General features: G+C 38.0%; 1 protein-coding gene across 2 annotated transcripts in view; it reads right to left on the reverse strand.

Annotated features, from left to right (window-relative positions):
* LOC124153695 (solute carrier organic anion transporter family member 74D) overlaps positions 1-25746 on the reverse strand; it is a 345215-nt gene that overhangs the window by 140863 nt on the left and 178606 nt on the right. The window contains exon 1 of one of the 2 annotated variants that reach the window (XM_046527010.1): positions 213-431. The exons of the other annotated variant lie outside the window; for it this stretch is intronic. Within the exon in view, the coding sequence (XP_046382966.1) occupies positions 213-256 (44 nt within the window). The 5' untranslated portion in view covers positions 257-431. Of the gene's footprint in view, positions 1-212; positions 432-25746 lie in introns of those variants that run through there. 2 annotated transcript variants of the gene reach the window in all.

Raw genomic sequence — 25746 nt, forward strand, 5'->3', positions numbered from 1 at the left:
TAGCATAGCATATCAGGCCAAAATCTACCTGGATTTTCAAGTGAGATTCCAAAAATCATTAATACTTGACTTGCAAAACAGTGCGACTACCTATTATTTCATATGTCGAACTTCCACAATATCACGCCTTAATCGGTTGAACTTATTAGGAAGACACCCACTTACCGCAAACGGGAGCAGTCAGCTAATTATAATAACAGTAGATCCTGTACCTGTTCCAAATTTCAGGGTCTTCATCCCGGCCGTGAGGATTCATTCATCCAAACTCGATAACTCTCTGGCATAGCTAGCGCCAAGTAAACCCACCGAATCCTTCAGGATCATCCACACGCACAAATTAAGCCGCTCCTCCAAAAACGAAAATTACACGTCAAAAAAAAACAGAGTGAAAAGTTACGGCGACCGTTGACGGAACAACAAAAGAAGCTCCCAAAGCCACAACTAACGAAATCTGACGTGAGACCGCGTTCTATATACGGCGACAATTCAAGAGCCCGCGCGAGATACGAGAGCTAATAAGATAACGAATGCAGCTGGGAAATAAAAAAAATATGAAAAGCTTCGGGGGCACGCCGCGATAGAAAAACGATAGCACTAATATTATGACGGCGTGGAATAAATGGAGGTCAATTGCCCGTGCCGCGTTATGAAACAGGCGCGCGACGACTCGGTCGGGGTTTTTCGACGCGGTCTCTCGTGGGGAGTGTCGCGTCCCCCCCCCCCAGCTGGCTTCTGGGAAGGATCGGTCGGCGTCCGAGGCGGCGAAGACGTTCATCCGCGGAATGAGGATGAGTGGGGACGCGAGGACGATATCGGCGCGATGCGGTTGCGAAACGACTGGCGATCTGTCGCCCCACGTCGCGCGAGGCTGTGAGATGAGCGGGAGGTAGTAGGTAAGTCGGGAAGGGAGAGCCGGAGAGAATAATGCTCCTTTCCTGTGGGTCTCTGAGAGGAGAAAGCCCAGCCCAAGCCCGTATTTTGTCGTGTAAGCAGCTACCGGAAAGATAGAACACTACTGCGTCCATTAAGGATCAATCAGACGTAACTACAAAAGCAATGTTTAAAGATAAATCAATTTAAAGTTTTTTAAATAATAACTGGCTACACCCAAATAGTTTTTTTCACGACTCTTTCTAATTGAGAGTTGTGATAAACTATTAGATCGTAGTCATTTATTATCATAAAACCTTTAAATTAAGGATCATCAGACGTAACTACAAAAGCAATGTTTAAAGATAAATCAATTTAAAGTTTTTTAAATAATAACTGGCTACACCCAAATAGTTTTTTTCACGACTCTTTCTAATTGAGAGTTGTGATAAACTATTAGATCGTAGTCATTTATTATCATAAAACCTTTAAATTAAGGATCATCAGACGTAACTACAAAAGCAATGTTTAAAGATAAATCAATTTAAAGTTTTTTAAATAATAACTGGCTACACCCAAATAGTTTTTTTCACGACTCTTTCTAATTGAGAGTTGTGATAAACTATTAGATCGTAGTCATTTATTATCATAAAACCTTTAAATTAAGGATCATCAGACGTAACTACAAAAGCAATGTTTAAAGATAAATCAATTTAAAGTTTTTTAAATAATAACTGGCTACACCCAAATAGTTTTTTTCACGACTCTTTCTAATTGAGAGTTGTGATAAACTATTAGATCGTAGTCATTTATTATCATAAAACCTTTAAATTAAGGATCATCAGACGTAACTACAAAAGCAATGTTTAAAGATAAATCAATTTAAAGTTTTTTAAATAATAACTGGCTACACCCAAATAGTTTTTTTCACGACTCTTTCTAATTGAGAGTTGTGATAAACTATTAGATCGCAGTCATTTATTATCATAAAACCTTTAAATTAAGGATCATCAGACGTAACTACAAAAGCAATGTTTAAAGATAAACCAATGAAAAAAATTTTTAAAATAAAAACTGGCCACTTTCTAGTAGTTTTTCACGACTGTTTCTAATTAAGAGTAGTGATAAACTATTAGATCGCAGTCATTCATTATCATAAAACCTTTAAGTTACTTTTATCTCAAAAAGGTGTTTTTGTAGTTACGCCTGTTTGATCCTAAATGGGCGACTAGTTGGGTAGTAACGACGGATTAAGCAAGCTGATTCGAGAAACTAAGTACTAGTTTGTGCTGAGGAGAAAAAATTACGAGAGAATATTCTTACGCAATGTGATACAGTAATATTCTCACATAGCATAAATAATATTGAACTTCCTTCGTGCGCGTAGGCTAAAATTTGCACATTTGAATTATTATTACTCTCGATGATAATATTTTTTGCATGAAATTAAACAATTTTAGACAAGAGTCGAAGATTACAGACTCTTGGCACAATTCAGAGGAAAAAATCGCGTAATAGCAACAATAGTAGCTACAAGGTAGTAATACAAGTTTGAGATTATCACAGAATAAATGTTACTAAGTATCTGAAAGTCTAAATTTTAATTAAAATTGAATGCACAGACTTGATAAAGATCGTTATTCACGGTCTCCCCGAAGCTATTCACACCTTAAGTGCACTATCACAACGTACTAGGCACATGTATGTACATAAATAAAATATTATAGCGGAAAAAAAAACAAAAAAATACGAGCCCCTACGTCTAAGGGCAAGAGTAACCCTCATGAGGAGAACCCGATACATAAACAAAATGAAGCTAGTCACCAGCTGGATACCAAAGATGATTAAATTAAAAATATCTTTAACAACATCAACAATCCAGAAAATGATTGGATTAAATTTTTAAACCACTTGATTACAACGGTAAGCGTATAGTAAGGTAAGGATAGGCAATAAAATCTTAAACCAACATTGTTAGCAGAAATATCTATATCAATGCAAGGAGACACTAGCAACAGCTTTTAGGGATCTGGATAAACATCAAGGTGAAAAAGCCCATTGGATAAGATAATTGTAATAGTATAATTAAATAAATTAAAAATCCATCATCATATGTATTGTTGTGCACTTATATAGAAGTTTAAAAAAAATTAAATCACAAGAATTTGTATAGAACCAATAACATATTTCTTGAAATCGCATTGTGTGACGAAAAATATACTGAATTCTGGATGAAATTTCAGGATCGCTCTCGAGATTTGCCGAAAATACAATAAAAGTTTCATATTTTGAATTTAACAAGTTTTACAGTTATCATTCCAATTTTTTCATGCATCCCAAGAAAAATTATGGTTACGACAAAGCCATTTTTAAAAACCGTACGATCGAAATGAAATCTGTGACAGTAAAACTTTCAGTGTACGAACGAGATGAAAAAAAAACGAGGCCACCAAAACTATATTGACCAAGAATGGAACCTTATTGAGGAAAGAGGGCTGCCGATTGCAATCCAGGGAAGAAAGCTAGGAAAGAAAGGCGTGTGAGAGTGAGGGAAGTGGAAGTGGAGACAGCAGAGGAATGGGAGCGTGTTCGCGTGTCAGCCGGCGATCGCGAGTGCATCCGAAGAGTGGCGGCGAAAGTGACAAGTGTGCAATGCGATTTCCAATCGATGCACAGATACAAAATCGTCCTCCATCTTGAGAGACGCTCGCAACTCTAGGGGCGGATTTAGGAGGGGGAGTCACACTAAGAATAGGGTGGTTTCCTATTATGTTTTTATTGCCTAAATCGAAAGATTATTACTCCTGGAGTACGTATTTCACCCTTTTAGATTTTTAAATGACAATATCTATTTTTCGCGATTAAATGAAAAGTGAAAATTTTCAACCGCGCGAAAACGCGACGGCTAAGTATGAATGCTAGGAAAACGCCGTGTGACGTCGTTCTGGTTCCCGCTGCCGCAAATGAGGTGACCTTGGGGCGAGGCTTTGGGCGCTGATACGACGCAGGATGCTAGCAGATAGCAGATCACCCTGCTGGCAGGTAGCGCTTGGCTTAAATAAGGATTATTAATACCTTATCAAACGAAGGAAACTCTCCGACCATAGGCAGTTTTAATAGGTGATTATTAAGAGACGCTTACCTGAGCTCTGTGCCTCATGCATGCATTGGTAATCTCAGACGATGTATAACTCCTATCTACTCGTATAGAAACTATGTCCCTGTGACGTCACGTGGAGTGGCATCGCATGGGCGCCAATCTGGCCTTTTTCAAATGAGGATAAAATTGGCCATTGCCATTCGTCTAAACTGGGATTTATAAAACCAAATAATTTGTATATTATGAATACACTAATGGTGGGTAACGAATCGCAATCAATGCCTTTCGTTTTCTTTGATGAAGGAAACTACCCCATTACATACTTTAACCCTGGCGCGAGAGCGCTGGCGTATAAAGTACGCTTATCTTCGAAAACAAAGGATTTCAATATTGTACATACACTCTGGTCTAGAATGGCCTCGTGTATTCTTATGAACTTTGATTGTCTATAAAGAATAAGGCTTTCAAATGAAAGTTTTTTTTCCACTAATTCAATATAAAATGCTTAAGATATTGTATTATGCATTAGCATTTAGAATGGAATTCTGTAACACTACTATTTGCTTAGGGTCAATGTATAATACAATGAATAACCCAGGACTATAGGCTATCCAGGCCTCTAACTCTTAAAATATAAGTTATAACCATTAATTGGAAAGGTCTTATTGAAATGTAATGGGGCTCAACTGAAGAAAACATTTACAACACAAACAATTACAAGCAAGAAAAACATCAACAATGAGAATCTAAGAAAATCATCCTATAGAAGCTTTCAAGTTAATTTACACAGTTAATTTATAGCACAGTGCCAATAATAGCGATTTAACTTAAATGCGACGAGACAGCGAAATCGATCAATACAATTCGAATTGACAACGCTATTACAATACCAAAATGAAGTGGAAATATTGGTATATTTGACTTAAATATGATTTATTACTCGTTTAAAATAAAGTTATCGCCATGGAATTTTCAGGGCACATAAAATAGACTCTTTTCAACATTTCCTTTAATCTCAAACGCACGCATTTTACACCTGAGAAAACAGTGATGCAAAATATTCCAATATGAGAAAGGCAAATGTCTCCTCCACAAATGCTGAGCATTATAAGATGAGAGCTAAGTTTTGGATGAGTGATACGCCACGAAAAAAGGCTTGTTTAGAGGAGTGATGCGTTCTCTTGATATAAAATCCTGGGCACCCTGACTCCATCAAATATAATTTCCAAATCTCCGTACAATTTTGCTGAAATTTCCCCAAAATAGTACCCGATATTTTTATCCTCACGGAACTATGAAGGCCGAAACAAAATTTTTCGCTCTGCGGGGGGGATACTTTCGGGCTCTGAATATATCTCTACGGCAATCTCTTTCTCTTATTACCTTCCCTTCCCAATCATAAGGATGATCGATACACTCTACTTCTTCATCCGCCGCCAGGAGGCCTGACCTTTCGCAGCATAAGAGTGATGGGGTCGCATAAAGATATGTCATGCAAAGATGCTTTGAATGGCGGAGGCGGGAGGGACCTCAGGACACGCCGATAACTAGGCCGCAACCGAATATGGGACGCGGGCGACGTAAACATGATTAGCAATCGGCAGAGGTTGCGCGCCTGGACGACTCAGTGCAACACTTAAAAGGAGTACGGAGAGCACTATGAGGGAGTCAAATAATAAATGGGTCGAGGTGGAAAATGCACTCGAAGTGTCAGCTCGGATGAATGCAATTCGTCAAGCCCAATACTCCAAAACACGGCGCGGCGGACCAGTGGCATTGTCCCACTGACCTGAGGACCCGCGTCAAATCTTGGTGAGCCCGACTGAACTTAAAAAAATTATCGTTTTGATGCCAGAAAATTCCGATTGAATTGAAAGTGGAAATGCGAATGAAAATTCACGCCGAAAGGTATGTTTCACACTTTTTTGAGCTCAGGCGAATTCAAAAATCATTTATGGAGAGAAGGTACTTTCAGGGACAATTTTAAGATACACTTTGAATTCGAAGCCAAATGAAATAAAAATTAGACCTGTGTCTAATTTTGTATTTTTGAAATATTTTTCGTTTGTTTCGTGGTAGAAAGCCTCTAAAAGAGAGAAAACACGATGCGTCTTCTGTAGATGACACTAGAGTTTAAGGAATTACATTATTACTACTCCATTATTATTACCATTATTCCAAATTACAAGAACATTTTCTCTCAAATATAATATCCTGAACTCCCTCCGCCACTGTTGAGTAAGATGTCACAACGCTTTCCTCTACCGCATACTGTAATTTAAGACGTAGCCGTCAACGTATGATAATTATATTCACGATATGCTACACTGAAAAATATTGACGATTAGTTAAAGTGACTAAGAGAGTGTACCTATATTCAAAAGCCATTCATAAATGTTCAATTTAAAATAAGCATCCGTGAGATTATAAATAGAGTTCGATACTTTAAACACATAACGCCGATACAAAGGGCCTTAAAGTCATTCACGTACTCACATAAAATTAATTTTAAGGCTCTTTAATACATACTATTATTTAATTTTTAAGGCCAAATGTAGGCCAAAATAAGTCCACAAATAACTCAAATCGTTCTTTAAGGCTCTTTCGTCATTTTAAAAGCACATATTCCTGGTAAAGCAAGTATAAAATATGTTAAATCATATCACAAATATGGAACTATTAAAAGAATATATCATGCTAATAAAGGCTTAGAATTTGCCAAGGTCAGAATCCAGATTAGATATGATTATCACTTTAACAATTAACACACATAAAAACAGAAACGCAAATTGTTTTAAGCAAAACATTTACATATATGTTTTTATTTCAATTTATTTCACGTCAATAACAAGAATCTTTCAATACTGAGAAATAAATAAATGGCAGCGTCTGAAAAAATACACGCGTCGTGCCTTTCAATTCGCCATAAAAATAACAGCAATCACGAATGATGTGATCATTATATCAGCGATCACTTACCTATAAATATAGCCACGAGCATTTTTTTGCTCATAAAAAAATCCTTCTAACTTCTAATTCATCCCACTATTTTCTAATTTGCTGACTTTGTTTTCATTTTAAAGTATAGGGCGTAATTGTTTATTAGTCCCGAAAGATTATTTCAACAAAAAACCTCACCGATAATTACGGGACAATGGACCATGGACATAATTGAATGCTTTCCCCGACTCAAGAGAAAAATAAATTGCCTTTTTGCGCAAATATTTCATTTTTTCACAACGTTTCCTATTCCTTGAGTCTTCGCACCGCGACAAAGCGGAGGAAATATGGCGGAGACAGCCGACGGTCGGTTCCCCGCGCATTTATTATGACCACTATCAGGAATCCTCCCTTCACTCCAAGTGTGGGGCAGGTTGTGCGCATTGCACTGGCGAATGCAAACGCTCGCCGAGAAATGCGGGGCAACTAGTTGTCGCGGCTCCGAGCGAAGAGGGGGCGGAGAGAGTATCCGGTGGGAGTTGTCGGGGGGGGGGGGGGGCAAGCGGGGGTTGGCCGCGAGAAAGTAGTGTTGCTCTTGATACTGCATCTCCAATATAGCCTCCATCACGCCATCATTTTTTCTATTTCTTCGAGCCCGGTACGGAGATAGTTTTACTTTTTTTCTGAGGAGGATATTAATACCACAATTTACTAGCAACGTTGAGACGTCATAAAAAGAACATGCCTAACACCAAGTATGAGAGAACGAGAATTTTTTCCCAATAATTAGGTCAAACTAATATAAAAAATAAATTTCAAATTCATGCATGTATGCAAATAAATTCATAGGATAGGAGAGAAATAGGTAGTAACACACAACAGAACGAGGAAAACGGTGATGTGGCAGATGGAATGAGCCAGAAATCAGAGAATATAAAATGCGGCCTGACTGAGACTCGAACCCAGAACGTTTCGTTTGCCGCTCGCACGCTCTGCCAGCTGCGCTACCGGGACACTTAAAATTAGATTTACCATGATTTCCGCGGTGGTTTATATATACATATATGTTGATCGTCTTAGCATCTTCCCAAAAGGAAATGTTCTAGTATTCGATTCCCGGTCTTGCAGTGAAATTATTCCATGTGTTTACAACCGTGGCAAATATAACTTTCGTTGATAAGTTTGGACCCAATGGGAGATTATAGCCTCCCAAAAATCCGCCACTGGTCTTTACCGTAGCAAACACTGTTCGAGCATAATAAAAATCACGCCCTCTCGTGGTATTAACGCCCATCAACGTGGACTAATTCATTCATAATAGACTAAATTCTGGGAAAGACTGGTAAAGGAAACCATCGAGATCCGGCTGACAAGTAACACCCTCAACCGTGACGCCGGGTATTCACTACAAAATAAATGTATGGACACCAGCACTTAGGAAAATAATATTGGCTGCCTCCCGGCCAATCACGTTAGACCTTACAACCAATTGAAGACTATATAAGCTGGCAAACTTCATCCACTCACCAGTAGCCCTGAGGATGGACCCCGACTCGTGTTCCGAAACGTCGGCAGAATGGAGGGAGACCACCTGGCTGGAAGCCGGAATAACCTTTTTCGAATTCTAAAACTGGTTTCCGTTGTTACACCATAATCAGGCGTTATTCATAGTACAAACCTGAGTATACATAGTATAAGACCATGATACAGTGTTATATGCCACACTCAGGTATGTACTCTGTATAAGACCTGATGATGGAGTGTCAACCGAAACCGGTCGTAGAATTTTATAAAATAACAGTGAAGAATAAAAAGTTGTGCCCAGGTGAGTTCTTGAGGTTGCATTTAATAATTAATCGAAAGTAAACCTTTATAGGTCAGAGTTATTCTAAGTGATATGATCTTTTGTTATTGCACGGCAGGATCAAGATAATGACGTGGGGTTGTCCCAATTAATCAGGCGGATCCTCAGATATTACAAACGAAAACGAAGCTAAAATTAGAACTGACCAGAAACAGAGAGCTCTCTCAATTACTTCCTCGTTTTTATCAATTTCACTTATTATACAGATAGTAATCTAAGCGAAATATTCAAATAAATTTTTATATTCCAATTTAAAATATAAATGTACACATTCTCTCACGTTTTTTTACATCTTTTATTCACAAAAGAAATTTCTTCTCCGGCAGTTAAAGCTTTCGTGTGCGAGTTATCGGAGAAATCGTGAGTTAAAACTTTCCATTGAACTAATCAATTTCCTTCCACTGCAAATTGATCCTGCTTCCACTTCCCAGTTGTTTACATAATCCATTATCTCATAAACCAAGAAATAATGTGAAGTAATATTACCCAGATATTAATGAAGGATTCTTGTCGCAAATGTAATATACGAATCGTCGATCAGTCAAACCGAGAAAAAGTGACATACCAAACGATCAAAAGGGCAAAATATCGTGAGGCAAAATAGATTCCGAACGATTACTTTAGCAAATATCTCATGAAATTAATAGTGTGAGTTGATATTTCTGGGATATTCCCGACACTGGGAATAAACGCGCTTTAGACTGCCGAGATATAATTCCAGACATCAATTAAATTTACAAGGGAGGAGAAGAAGGGCAGAGTAAACGATAATAGTACGATAAATTATATCTCGGCTACATACATTCGATTTTTGAATGCGATAAATTGAATCATGGTATTAAAGTCGGAGCTAGACATTAATATTAATTAGTACGTTATATTATTCGATCTAGTTTTTATAATTATAATTATGTTATAATAAGTTATAATTATGGTGAATGCAATACTGAACAAATATTAGTTACACAAGCACTAAAATCCATATTTATCGAAACTTAACTTGCCGGAAAAACGCAATTCTCAAATCAGGGGAGGTGCATTACGTTTGAATGCTAATTATAATTATTTTGATGACAATGGGTCAATATTTCCTTCCATCGGCCGTACTATGTTCGTTTCCGATAGAAACATCGAAGTGCTTTTCAAGAAGAATTTAGAATCAAAACCTCTCATTCAATATATAACATACACATATAACATAACGCAATCTCATTTCCTACGTCTTTACGCAGGTAGTTTATCTTTTTCTGGGAATGAGATATAAACCAAAATCTCCTAGTAATGTTGAGGTGTCATAAAAAGAACATGTCTGCGACCAAGTGTGAGAGGAACGGCATTTTTGCCAATAATTAGGTCAAACTAAGATGATTACATAAATTTAAACATTTATGTTCATGTACCTATACGATAAATTGATATAATGAAATATTTACCAACAAGGGAGAAATGAGTGAGACAACCGAATATTTAAATTAAATAAAGCTGCAGTTGGTTAACCACTGACTGATTGATACAAATTCACAGCCCAAACCGTGACAAGTGTGGATATTTGGATTAATGGACGTAAAAATAAAAAAAAATCATTGCATATCTCTAAGACGCCATAAGCGGAAAAATACAAAGAAATTCATAGGATAGGAAAGGGAGGGATAGGAACACTTAACAGAAGATTGACGAGCACAACGGCGATGTAGTGCATGGAATAATCCAGAAAATCAGAGGCTAAAAATAATCACAAGAAAATTCCTGATGAAAGGATGACAATCCAAAACAGAATAAGAGTAAAAAAAGAAATTTTACAAATTTTAGATCGCCAGATAATCACGAGCATTACAATAAATAACGCGAGAAATACTTTTCAAACGGTAATAGGCATTGTACTTCATTTTACGCGAAGACCGTACTCCATCACTGAAAGTAGTTCGGGTAAAAATAAAGGACAGCAATTATTTCCGTCATCCCGAGTATGCGGCAGAAAAGGAAGCTGAGAATCAAATCTCGTGCGTGAACTGCGGTGGAAATGGAACGAGGGAAAGGACGGGAGGGAACGAGAGAATTATACGAAGAGAGACGAGGAGGACTACCCGCACAACTCCTCCTCCCACCGCTCCTTTTTTTCCACCTCCCCCCCAACCCCCACGCCATTCCGCCCCGACACGGGATAAAAGTGCTTGAGGTGGCCGAGACGTAATTCCTGGCATCAATTTCTTTTACGAGCGAGGAGAAACATTTTTACTGCACATTAGGGGCGAGCTATAGTGCATTGCTCTTCATGAGTTGCCGTCTACGCTAAACAATGTCTTCATGATGACCCATTATACTTTTCAATTAAAACAAAAGTACCCAGTACACTAGTCTGCAATGGTGTGAAATTAATGAAACAATGATTGCGTGCCCGACATTTCTTCCAAAATGCGAGAGGAAAACAGCAAGGCCTCTGGTGTAGTTTATTACGGTGAGTACGTAAAATTATTTTTAGAGGAAAAATACGTTCGAATGGGTGAAACTTACAGTGTCAAAATTACACGCAAACAATGTTCCACGAATAATATAAACAAAGAGAAAAAATTTCAAGGCCCATTATAAATGCTTATGCATGTTTTCAAATAGCGCCATTTGAAAATCAATCTCTTTGTATTCGTTCGAAACTCTCGGGTCACAGATCTGAATTATAGTTCCTGTCTCGCTCAATCTCACACGTTTAAACCAATCACAAAAATTATTTTTTAAGAATCAATTTACTTTTTACATTGAGAAACGAGGGTAACAAAATCAGACTTTTCCAAAGCAGAGGTACATTGTGTATATTATATTGTGCCTCTGAAAATACACCTAGTAAATTTTCTGAGGCACAATCATTACATTCATGTAATTTAAAGACTTTTTGAGATTATTCGGCACACATAAAATATAAATTTGCTTTATATCAAAATGATTATAAAATTATTTATAAAAAAATGTAAAGCATTATGACAGTAAACGAAGTAACAAATTATGAGAAAAAAATAAATATTGCGACAGCGAGAACTTAGGCGTTTTTGTTTGTTTTATAAAAAAATGCCATTAAATTAGGTGCAAACGCGGCTTGAAAAATACATCAAACTTACGCAGCCCACTACTTCTCATTATTGCTCTAACACAAGAAGATTAAAGGTTTAAAGATCCTCTTGCAAACTAGGACAAAGTTTCATCATTTATCATTTCATTTTAGGCCGCTTGAAAAAGACTACGATTTTTCTCCCGTAACACCGTAGTATGCGATTAATTGCCAAGTAACCTTAGCTCAGCAAGGCCATTAATCACTGTAGAAAAGAGAGAAATGAAATAAAAATGCGTAAAGTCTTTACGGAGGGATCGAGAACGAATTGTTTTATTCAAGCATAGTTTTAAATTATTAACTCAATAAAAAATACTAATAAATCAGCAAAATTAGTGATAGGATTAGACTACTTTATTAAAAATGGCGACAGTGTCAAGGTATTGAAGTTCAATTCTTTTACCTTCTACCAGTCTGTATGCATCCTTGAAATTCACCTTTCCGACGTGAATGCGATAATTTATACTAGGGACGAGTCGATTTCAAATGTCCATTCTCGGGCATGGCATAAGTTCGAGAATCGATCGCCTTTTGCCTAGGCCGCCACACGCCTGAACCATTTTGCACTGTACATTATTAAGTTAACAATTTATGTCTGAGGCATTTGAAGTGTCTAATATTTTAATAAAGCAGAAGATATATTAATGTAATGCTAATTCACTATTTTCAATAAATATACTTTTTGAGCCTCTTAATTGTCTCAATTATTTTACTCAATTCAATTCTTAAATTTTTATTTATAGCAACGCTGAATACACCAATGGATGAAGTACACCATGAAAACATTTTCAACTTAGCCGGGATTCGAAAGCCAGATCTCCCGATTGCTGGTCACGTGTGTTAGCCAGTTACACCACCAACTTTTTTTCACCACCAACTTTTTTCCGGGTTCGAATCCCGGCTAAGTCAAATATTTTTTAACGTCGAACTTCATCCGTTGATGTATTCAACTTTGGACCCATGCGCGTGACAGCGTACAAAGTCACTTGTTCCTGCCGTGCTACAGCAATGCCACAGACAAATCCAAATTCCACCTGTTAGTATGAATAAGAATCGATGGAACCCGAAATTGAGAATCGGGAATCGATTTGAAATATTCTGACTCGGAATCGGAATCGAAAAAAAGTCGAATCTACTCATACCTAATTGAAACCATGAGTTCACACGATCAACACAAATTAGTAGACCAAAGAGATAATGTTCTGATCCGTTTCTTTCAAGAAAAACAACTTCTCGCAGTTTCAAGGCACTGAGAATTCGAACCATTCCAGCTCCTTCTCCAGTTGTCCACATGCAGCCTTGAAATATACCTTTCCGGCGGATTCGCGGAATGCAAAGCTCATCGATTTCCCCCAGCGGAGGAGACGGTGCACCGGCCGCCGTGACCTTCCAAGCTCGCAAGACCGCGAAATATCGGAGAATAATCTCGCCGAGGCGTTTTTATTGTTCGCGTAAAAATGCAGCCGCTTCCCCGCCAGGCTCCAGCGCAGGGAGAGCAAGACAAAACAAAAGATGATGACTCGTTGACCTCATTCACCGTAACATCCCGTCTCCAAACTGCAACGCCGCCTCCTCTCTCTCTATTTCTCACTGCCTCTCTCCCTACTTTTAAGACTCGCTCACGACGGCTCCACTCAACTTGGCGTAACTTTGGGGTTGAGAATGAAAAAGAGTGAAAGTTAACTTCAATTTTGTAGCAATAAGCATACATGTCCTTCCTCATTTCTTGCGTAATATGCACAATTTGTCCTCAGTATGTTAATTGTATTCTTTGTAAAAGTTTTCTTTTACTTGATTTTTATTATTACAGTAATGCAACGTTACTGCTATTGGAACACTCTAAATTCAAGTTCAAAGAGTAATTAGGAAGTTAAGAGTAACCATAACTAAATTACTCATCTATGTAAATGTAATAATAACAAAAATAACTAAAATATCACAATTAAAATGAAAATGTAATGAACTATTTTAGAAAATAAACTATAACTTCATGAAATGGATTGTTATTCTCCTGAAAACATGTTTAACTGGTTACAAGTATGTAATTTAGTTTCATTTTCTTCATAACAAGAGAAAGATCAATTGTACTGATCAACTAATGCGTTTTCCTCTCCTTACCTCTTTTTGCCTATACACATTTAAAGCCCCTCCTGACGAGCCAGTGGCTCAGGAGGCGTTATAAATACTGATAAGAATTGTATGTCATCTAATTACATATTTTACCGTGTTGTATGGTGAAATTGACATAATATGGTTAATGAATACCCATTTAAAACAAGATTTTATATAATATATATAGCTATATTTATAGAATTCAATAAAAATTTTAAATTTATCTGGGCATTGACGATGCATTGAAATTAATGCGCTGTAAATAACTGAATTACTAAATGTATTAAAAAAATAGCGCCAAAGAGTTAAAAAAAAAACTTAAAATGGCGTGGGGAGACCATTTGTTGAAAGAATTTAAACTTTCTTTTAAATTCCGTAAATAGCAAAGACCAAAGCATTGGAATTGCCTATCGATATCCCCAAAATCTGTAGAAAGTCCTCCAAATAAGTATCATGACTCAAGCATAATTCGAACTGTGAAATATTTTACTCATTGGTCGAACAATAAGTTAAATAAATAACAAGAGTTAACTCGAATTGGCGTGGCATTTGGGTAACAAAATCTCAAAATCTCTTCTAGGCTAATAACAATGAATATATCACTGTCTAAGGGGAGTGCTAAAATTATAGGAAGTCCTCCAGTATAGAGTTCATAATTGAAGTTTGAAAAGTGCATAGTTAGGCATACGTTAATTACTGTTGTGGGTAAAACCAAGCCAAGTCAACTTGGAGTGACAAAAAAGTAAAAACTAGGGAAAATATTTCGCAACAACTTGAAATAGCAAAAATTATTAATACATGGTAATGCGATAATTTTGTGAAGAAAGGGATGGAAATATGCGATTGAATTATAAAATTATCTAAATGAGGTATATGTTTTTTTTGCCAAACAAGCGCTTTATACTTGAGAACGTAGCGTAAGGTGCGAGAATTGTTAATAATTTGCCAAAAATAATCTAAAATAAATAAATATAATAAATAAATATAATATAATAAATCTAACAAAATAAATTTGACCGAAACTCCAAGAATTAGTTTACCATAAATGAGGACACGATAAGAAGAAAAAAATTAAAAATAAGCTGATTTGCACCAAGTTTTTACTAAAGGGGACACGAGCCCTTTCCCCTACAGCCAATATATATCCGCCGCACACTTCCTCCTCCACTTGGGAGGACGGGGGCTTCTCTCGGCGCCTGTCTCCGACGAGCATCGAAAGTGATTCCCTTTCATTTGGCTTCGCTCCCAATCCGAGAGAGAGAGAGAGAAGAAGCAAGCGTCTCGGACGACGGCGAGTGTGCAGTGGCGGTGGTGGAAGTGTGAGGCGATGTAACGACCCCACTTGGCCATCCCCCGCCCTCCATCCCCTCGCCCGTTACACGGACCAGACGTCCCCCTCCCTTCCCTCCCATATAATGTCGCAATTCGCACCCGCCTCCGAGAGTGAGCCACTGCGACAGCGACGGCGGCCGTACGACGGCTTCGGAGGCGATGACGGCGGTGGTCGGATTGCAGCGGAAGGAAGGGGCTCAGAGGGAAGATTGTACTGAACCTACTAAGTGCGTTAAAAGAAGGGAGGGAATAAGTGGGAGGGGAAATTAAAAGCATAAGGAGAGAGAGTGGAGGACCATGGTGCACTAGCGCCACTTATCGCGGCAATGAAGGATGGAAATCACTTGGAAACTATAGGTATTTAAATACCTTTTAACATATTACATGCCACACGCAAAGTATTGGGTTCAAAATAAGTCATGAGGGGGCATCAATTGAAACAGCCTATTAGTCTGAACTAATCTCAAGTAAAAAAATTAAACGACCAATAACAAATCCAACGTAATAAAGTACAGATTAACGTATTTACACTGAAAATACGCATTTTGAGCAATCGATTGAGATCAGAGGGACGGGGGAGGGGTCCAAGCCAAATCTCACGATGAATCTACCAAATGCACACCGCCTTTAATCATATATTTCCTTCAGGAGATTTCGGTTCCTTTTATAGTTCACAAATAGCAAATATATTCCATACTAGAAAAAGCTATCAGCACCGATCAGGCGGATTTTTCCATTTTGAAATAAAAACACAAATAATTTTAAACATTTACCTAAGGTACTGTTGACAATAGCCAATGATTTATTGGTATATTGCCACTCTTACAGCCACTGTGGAGATTTACCTGAGTTCTCATTTTACTGAATTTTGTCCATCAATGTAACCGGCATGGGCGTACCCAGCGAGGGGCAGCTGAAGCAAAAATCGCAAAAGTCTTTAAGCAAAATCAGTACTGAATTGAAACGATAGCATTCAACAAATTTTCTTTAAACCCACGAAAATTGATATGTAATAGTGAAAGATATGTAACTAAAATAAAAGTTTTTTTCAAGGAAATAATCTCATTAACTAATGTCACCACTTGGTTTGCCGCCCCACCCCTAGATGATGGCTTTCTCTCCCCTAGACCATAGCTTGCCCTCCCATAGTTATGATCCTAGGTACGCCCTAGGTAACCGGCTTCCAAGTTCGAATTAATGAACGGATTGGATGAATCGCCGCCCAATGAAACCTTTAAAAGGTGCCGAGGTATCATGACGTATGTAGGTACAGTAACAGTACAAAACGAGTGAACGAGCTGAAAAAAGCCTATGAGCAAATTTTCCCGCGACGGAGACCCGATCCAACAACCATCACCGTCACAGTAGCCACTAGGCTACTGCAAGAGTTAATAATATGTAAAGTATAAACCAAAGCGTAAACTGGCGCAAGTACTCAGTAAATGCATACGAAATAGTCATTAAATACAACATAAGTCGAATCCGAATGAAGAATGTATAGTAATTAAGTAAATTTTCCCGTTCAGTTCACATATCTTTACGGGCAAACGAAATATTTACGGTTTATAGCCAAGGATAACAAAAGCATTAAGGCAAACTAAATTTCCCTGAGAAGCAGAATTGGCGCCACAAACTAAACTCTAAAGACTTTTGAAAGTTATGGTAAATAATCAAACGGAAAATCAAGTTTATCTCCCCATCTACAAAAGCCACATAAAATAAGTATGACGTGATATTGTGATAATTCGACCGTTTCATGGCTTTTTACTCGTTCCGAATAAAACTTTAAAGAGTCGTCAGCAGTTCACATTTAAGTGGTGTTAGATCGTAGTTTTCACTGCCTACACTAATGGAACATTGGAGTGTTATGCGGCGCAACAAGTTGCACTTTCGCACCTCTTTTATTTCATTAACCTCTCCTGGTATTAATCCATGAAAATTTAGCTTACATTGGCACTTTTTCGGGCTACCACCCATCCCACATATGTTACGACAGAATTCACAACATAGCGTATGAAGGATATATCAAAACAGTGTGCTCATTATGAGTAAATTACGAACGAGGCACAAAATAACGAACGCTTAACTCATGTAGCACTTAATAATGGTGTTTTTATGTAGTTTTTTCTCCATAAAACCGACACAATAAACTTGTTTTTTCTCGCTTAATTTTCCTCATTTATAAGATTAAATATTAATGCAATTGGATGAAACATTATGGGTACTTAAAATTTTTATCCGCTCGTTATTTCATGAAGTATATATTTTTAATTCTTATTCAGCAACGCCTTAAATGCGGATCACTGTTACCATAAAGTTCATAAATACGTCCATTCGTGTCTGAGGTAAGAAATTTCAAGCATAATAAAATTAAGTTTAGCTGAAAAAAATAGTCCTTCTCTATAGCTCTATAACATTTTAAGTTTAGCTGAAAAAAATAGTCCTTCTGTGTCATTTTTAATTTCAAATAATTTTTCTTAATAACAAAAAAACGATGACACTACATTATTGCTCATTAAAAATAAAAATTACCTGCTGATTTATAACTACCTGTGAATGCGATATCTAGGATTTTTCTGCAACATTAATTCTAAATAAATATTGGAAGAAATATTTAGCACTTTGTTTTGGTTAATATAGTTGGGCCTGACGTTGAATTCAGGAACAGTTGGGCATAAAGTATGACTCGCAGTCTTAACCTGAAAAAGCAGAACAGCGCATATCTGTCACTACCATCATATTTTAGCATTTTATTTTCACCCTCTTATTTTAACAACTTCAAAAGTTCGTTTCCTTGATTGATTACGCTCTTTCGCAGGCATACACAAAAACAAAATGAATTTCCAGATTTAATGCGATTCATTTTAAATTTTAAAATGCATAAAACACACGACAGTATAACCGTATCTGAAAGGAAGAGAATTTTGGAGAATAATGTGCAAGGGAGAACTAAAATTAGGCCTCGAATTAAATTAACAACGAAACCAACAGAGGCACAGGTTATCAAAAGAGTTTGTGATAAATAAGAAAAACCGTACCATCTACAAAATATCTGTAATAGCTCGGCGTTTGTAGGAGGCGACCAACAAATTTGGTCATTTGTGCAATATGCATTTCTTTATGAATCATTTTCATAATGAAAGAGCATTACTGACATATTTACGAAGATAATTATTTCTTTCTTAAATTTGGAAATATTTCAAACCTGATATTTCACGAAAAAATATGATGATGATATTTTGATTAGAGTTTCAATGAAAAATTTTATCCACCAAACATTTCACTACAAGTTTAGTAGAATATCACACATGAAATAACAGATTTAATCTAACTTCTAACCAGTTTATATTTTCCACCTCGAAACGAGGCCAGTAAGGTTTACTAGAACGAAGCAGAGAGCACCATTCAGTACCAAAAATAATCCCTTCGCTGCCAATCGCAGAGATTTAGTCAACGCAGCCATTGCAGCGGCTGGTCGGCACCGCCTCCTTCACCCGAAGGTCAAGTGTAGGAATTTTCTGGAAGGCATGGGTGTCGCTGCGCATTTTGCACGATTTCAAATGTTCCCGCACGACGTGGGCTCCCGCGACCAACCCACCTCAGAGGGACGATGAAAAGACATCGTCATTTAAGAAGTTAACAGCTGATTTCACGGGGAGTGCGCTAGGTTATTGAAGTGATACGCTGCAAGTCCGCCGATGGATACCATAAGAGTGGGTGAGAAGCAAAGGGCTACGAGTGATTTTTTTTTTTTTTTTTTTTTTTTTTTAAAGAGTTAGGCACAAAAATCCGATATTGATAATAAACGAGATTAATAAGATGTGGTAGTGCATTTTGTGGAAGTGCATTTGATATGTGGTACTGCATTTGATGTCAGCACAGAACAGAGATTCACTCGTATCTCTTGGCAACCAAGTTTTTGTGTATTTCTTCTAACAATTAAGTTTACCTAACTATGTTGAGAAAAAATCACTTGTACCCCTTGGCTTCTTAACCCCTCATATAATTATTTAATTAGGGAATAAATTCTCTCAAAATTGTATGAAATTATCTTAATTATTAATTGTCAGGACCCATGAAGCATGATATAATATAAACCTGGAAATGTTCTTAGGCATAGACATTCAGTTAAATTTACAATTTTGAAATTATTGTAAAGAAAACATTCTTTAAACCCTACGTTGGATCATCATGGGATGTTAGACCTGACCAAATATTATGTTCACTCAAATCCGCAACTACAGGTGCGCATTTTTATTCCCAGCACGTTAAATATACAATTTTATTAAATATGCGTCAGGAACGTTGAGGATAAAGTTCGAAGATTTAAGCGTGATGGAATAGAATTTTTCTTTATTGAAATAAATACTTGTTTATTTTCCACGTTTATAATTATACCGCCATTAGATAATAATTTCCACCAATGTAATACCTTATTAACGAAGACACAGCTAAGTGGGCTAAGAAAATTCCAAGGCCGTCAGGGTTTAAATGAGGAAACGGTTTTCAAAGAGGACCACAAAAACTGTTCAGCAAAGAAATTAAGTTTACAAAAAGTCTTCAGAAAAGATATTTAGTTTCCACCTTATATGAATTCTGATGTGTAACATCGCTTTCAGTCAGTCTTTTCTAAATCGCTGAAAATCTTATTATAGCATTTAAAACTAAACTGTAACTCAAGAGGACAATATTCACCACCTAAAAAACAGAAGAAAGTTTGAATCAGCGTAGTTTATTACAAATGTATTTGCCATGGCGATCTAAATTCCACGGCCTAATGGTTACCGATTTCGAGCAGCTTTGTATCTCCACAACAGCATCCAAAAACATTCAACACCGTATTTCAATTTGAAAACGGCCAATACCCGCACCGATATTTCTGACGTAAACATCCACAAGTGGCGAGATACATTGATAGCGAAAAGGGGATAGTATGAAGTCATCACTTACCTTACAGACATTCATTATTTCAAAAGAGGTTATCCCTAAAAAAAAAGAGCCCTCTAACACTGCCGCTTACGCTTTGACCGCATTACAATTCAGGTATTGTGTCATAAAATTTCTTTTCCCAAGACGGTTACCTATTAATATCGGTAAAGCCGTTAGATAAACATTATTCACGACCAAAACACTCATGGCGAATATTTGCTCACCTCATTACCACAAGCGATAATCCAGTTACGATGGAAAAACTACATTCGGAGCCTTTGGAAGGAGACTGAAAGATTACGAGCAGAGTTGCAAGTATGTATGATATAAGGTCACCTTTTTCCCGCGCACGCAATTCCCTTTATGATAATGCCACCCATTTTCAAGACTATAATAAAACGTATGCACTTGTAAATGTTTGACCCAGTTACGGCGACTCGCGAGGCTGCTGGCAAACTTGCGTTACCTAATCATTTATATCCGAACGCCGTTTTCAGTGCCAATTGCGAAATCGGATATTGAAAGGCGATCAGAAAAGAAAAAAAATAAGGATTGGATTCCGGCTACTGGAAACACGAAGGCAAAAATTCCGGCGCGACAGTATGGCAAGAGAGTCTGGCCCGGAGTGGAGGCGGAGGAATTTTCATGAAGGAGGCGGGGTTTAAGAAGATGAGGAGAAGAAGGGAGAGGTTAGATTGGCGGGAGCGCGTAAGGCGTATTGTGCGAGGGCAGACTAGAGGTCGAATGTGGGTCACACAGTCTGGCTTTCTCTCCCTCACTCTCTCTATATATCACACGAACTGCTATAAAGCCCCCCTCCCTATTAATAAAATTCCTCCGACGGAATACTGCGAACCCCCAACTTGTTTAGCGCTCGGGTTCTTGTGGTGGCCACTTAGGCGTGCGCCGACCACACCGAAAACTAGTCCACAAAGCGGCGCCGAAGCCGGCTCTAATGATTATAAGATCGAAAATCACCCAGAATATACTCATTGTCAGTACTAGGATACTTATTCGACATTTATTAATGACATTGATCGCTTCAGGAGTCATCATCATCATCACTAATCAACAATCTCTGCCCAACGTTCTCCATACATCACTCCATCTGCTATAAACCCCCTCTTGATGAAATTCCTGCGACAGAATACGGCGAACCTCCAACTTGAATGGGGTTCGGGTTCTTGTGGTGGGTTCTTGGGCGTGCATCACCGATACTGAAGACTATTCCACAAAGCGGTGCCTATGCCAACTCTGCTTAAAATAAGATCGCAAATCTCCAAGAGTATACTTATTGTCAGTACTAGGATACATACTCGACATTTACTAACGATATTGATCGCTTCAGCAGAGTCATCATCATCACCATCACAAGTAAAACAATCCTAAGATTGGTTTGACGCAGCTTTTCATTCATTACTTCTAGCCGCTAGCCTTTTCATAGTGATGTATTTTATCTCGTTCACAACCGTCTTTATTGGCTTCAGGTCTCATAGGTCCGCATTCAAATGTTGGCAAAGGGCGAAGTTTTCTAGAGAATTCCGGATCCCTACTTTGTGCGATATTGTTAAGCTGTAGTCCCCTTGGCGACGCCGGGTTTCCCTACGGACTTTCTTCCCTACTCTACCCTGTGGCGCGATATGTCAATCACCTCCTTCAAGTACCTACCTACATTTTCTTATAGACGGTAACAACAATCCCCCTAACGAGGTTCTACCGTAAAACGAATAAAATATCATTTTCATGAAAATTTCTTTCTTTTAAGAACGCTCTTTTTTATTTGTACATCAGCAATTCTCGGTAGAAAAAATTGAAAATTTGATGCAATATCTTCCAAACTTTGTATTTAAAAATAATATATTGTTTTATGATCTTATGACCTTACTGGTCTAGGAATAGAGAATGTGTTAAATGCCACAGGAATAGATTAGCCGTTTTAAAATGGCATCAATTCCATCGCAAGAAAACAAATATGGGTATTGCATAACGTGGGTATGACAACAAACTCTTTCTTTTTAAATCTATGTACGAATAAGGACTTGAGTTTTAGTAAAACGTGCTAGTTAGTCGATTGAAAATAATAATACGATTGGCTTATAAAGCTTAAAAAAAGTATGAATTTTAATGCATCCATCGAATTGCTAGCACCTCGCAAAGGATGCACCCTATTTTTCTCGTGAGCATCAAACGTTTTGAGGACTTAAGACGGTTTTACTGAAATTCCGATACATGAAATACCATCATTTTCACAACAGTAACTCCAGTCCTGAATGATTTAGTTGTAACTTAATCGTCTACATTATTACCTATTGAAGACTTACCTTAATCTTTGAGCTTAATTGAACGTGAACTCTTAGCGATTATCAACTATACGATTGCGGAATTTCACCCATTTTGAGATTTATTCTTTCAGAAAATAATAATAGCAAATAATAAACCAACATTAATTATTTTATGCCCATATAGTCCAGAAAATTTGATAAAATGTCGAAAAGGCTGGATAGCCAAGAGAAACAGTTTCCATGGCTACTGTAACGTGCATTCAAAGAAATGTTTGCGTTTCCATAAGTCAGTAACTAAGGATTTGTGGCCCCATGTTCATGGACAAAAAATGCTTTAAATTGTCTCCCCTGCCTCCTCTTGAAGTATTGCAGATTCCTCCCCAAACACCCTGTGCATAATATCACCATTATCGTACCAATGCGAAAATTATAAGGGGAGCGCGCTTTATGGGAAGAATGCTTGGTTGCTTATCGAAGTCTCGGGTTCTAATCCCGAATGAAATCTTCGAACCTTTACGGCGGTAGCGTGGCCGAGCGGTTTAAGGCGGTGGTTTAAATAAAACACCTCCAAGGAAAATCCTCGAGAAGTGAAGTGGTCCGGTGAGAGAAATTGGCCCCACTACCCTGAATCCGTGATATTCACGTGCCTGTGGCAGAGTCCTGAGTGAGTTCTACTCTTACCCATCAAAACCAGTGGCGGATACAGATGGGGGCGCGCCCCCCCTTGCGGGGCCACCCGTATTGCCAAACATTGCAGAACAACAATTGTAACTTTTTTATATCATAAGATGGCATTGTCTTGAATACGTGTATAATCACTTAAATTTAAAATTTCTGAAGCTCTGCATGTGACTTGATTATTTTTTATTACGATAAAAGTAAAGGTAAATCGAGATATCTTTTGCGCCCCCCTTGAGTTTTCTCTACGACCGCTACTGATCAAAACCAAACTCCGGGTTGAATCACTGAGTGAGTGATGGGGAGAGCGAAAATTAATTGTTCGGAACGGTGAAGTAAGAGTGCAAACTACTTGCTTCTATCCGCATCCTCTTCAACAAGCCCCTCTCCATCCAAATCCTTCCCAGAATGCCATGCCTCAACCCACCCGCCGCATACCAACCGTCGTCTTCGAACGACGAACCGTTTCGGACCTTCGCAAGCTTCCTCCTCAACTCGGGCCGACGTCTCCACCGCCGCCGACGCTCCTCCGTCATCCTTCCCCCTTCCACTTTCTCCCAGTTCCGCCCCTCAAGTCTGCAAAAGGACCAGCTAAACTGCGGCCGACCCGACTCCCCTAACAACCCACCCCCGGTTCCGTGGCTCCAAAGACGCATGCAAGTGGAGAATGATGGCCTGATGGAATATAATCGGAGATATATGTGCTACGCTCCAGTTCAGGGCCAGGGGCGGATTGGCCAGGGCGGTCGAGAATCTCAGGGGCAGGACCCCAGCTAGACAGCAAACCCTTCCGGGTGCTTGCAGGACCTTTCATCTTTTCGTGGTACAAAATTTGCGCCGCTAAACAGATTATATTGCATGTGACAAATTATGAAGGTATATCGTTGTGATGAGAAACGATTTTCCTTTCGATTTTGATAAATTGGAAATGATGTCGGATGATACGTTCTATTAAAGAAACACCAACATATCTCACTCGTGAATCCTCTCGCTTGTTCAATGGTACATGCAACTGCGTAATGAGATAGTGCTTGAAATAATAAAACAATTAAGCTAAATATGGTAGCTATTAAGGTGGATAAAAATAAAATTATGGACATGTTTGCTCAGACATCAGAATAAATTAAAAGACAGCTACTTTTACTCATGAAGGCCCATCAGATAACTTCCCGGGTCAGTTCATACATCTCCTCTGATATTTCGGCAACTAAACCTGTTTTCATCCTCGAGGACTTACAATTAGTGTCGTACCTAGAATTTATGGTCTTAAGGACTCGATTTTTTGAAAATGTTGTACTTAAAAATTGAATTTTTTTACTCCGCCCGTTTATCACGAAACATTTTCTCCGATATGTATCCTCTCACACTTTTTCTGACAGGGCGATTGCTTATAGGGGCCCTTCAGCCGCTCAGCTGTCAGGTCCCTTGGGTAACTAGTACGCCTCTGTCAAGAGCCTCAATCAACCACCGTGAGAATATTCAAAGAGGGAAATGTCGAATTTCCAACACGAGAAAAAACATTATCCTGAGGAATCTCCATAGCTACTTAACGCACACTTGGGAGTGATTACATGGCGATTTATTAACCGCTCATCTACAATAAAAAAATGCCGGAAATAATGCCTATCACAGCAGAAAAAGTTATCGAGCATTTAGCTTTTATGTTGCCATATTAGGTCTCCGACATGAAATAGTACCATTATAATCATTTTCACTTCACGTCTGATATCTTTGACTTATTTGCCTTCATTTTCACCTGCATAAAATTGCTCCATTTTTGCCACAGTATTGACAGGTCTGTTCCCTTAGATTGTCACATTCGATTGAATACTGGCGATGCTCCAAGGAAAGAGCTTACTTCTCAGGAAAGACATACCTGCGTGGATAAGGATTGCAGAGGGGAATGTGAATAGAGTCATTTTGACTTTCGAATCTACCCGTATGGCAGCGCAGAAAAAATATGCGTCCATAGCATTATTTTTTTTCTTTCTGCTACCATTTACAAATAGAGACTTCCTTTATGGACATTACAGTCGCCAATTATATAATTGCTTGCATATATTGTATGCCATCGAAAAGGAAAAAAAAACGTTGGCGCGTTATTATCAAAGCAATCCAATTTTTAAACTCTATTTCCACGATCGATCGTATAATATGAATAGGAACTAGATAACCTTCCTTAGATAATTAAAATTTATATTTGCTGAACGTAATTCTCCAATGATAGAAAGCAATTATTTTTTTAATGCTAATTTATTTCGAAAGAATTGCTGTCTCTTACCGACTTCTATCTTGTATTCCCAGTAATCAAGTTCAATCATGCAGCGAAACATGCCACACAGCTGGTAATCATGAGGAAACAACACAATCTTTTAGTCATCAGTATCTTGGGATCCTTGCAATATTATCCTCGAATAGATTCATAAATTAAAGATTTCCAACCGTGGTGCGCAGAATATCAACTCTTCATCATTTTCACGAAAAGTCATCTTTTCTTCCCTTTTTTTTAGTTTCCTTCACGCATGAAAACTTATCTCCCTAA

The sequence above is a fragment of the Ischnura elegans genome, chromosome 2, assembly GCF_921293095.1.
Source record: "Ischnura elegans chromosome 2, ioIscEleg1.1, whole genome shotgun sequence".
In the NCBI taxonomy this organism is placed as follows: domain Eukaryota; kingdom Metazoa; phylum Arthropoda; class Insecta; order Odonata; family Coenagrionidae; genus Ischnura; species Ischnura elegans.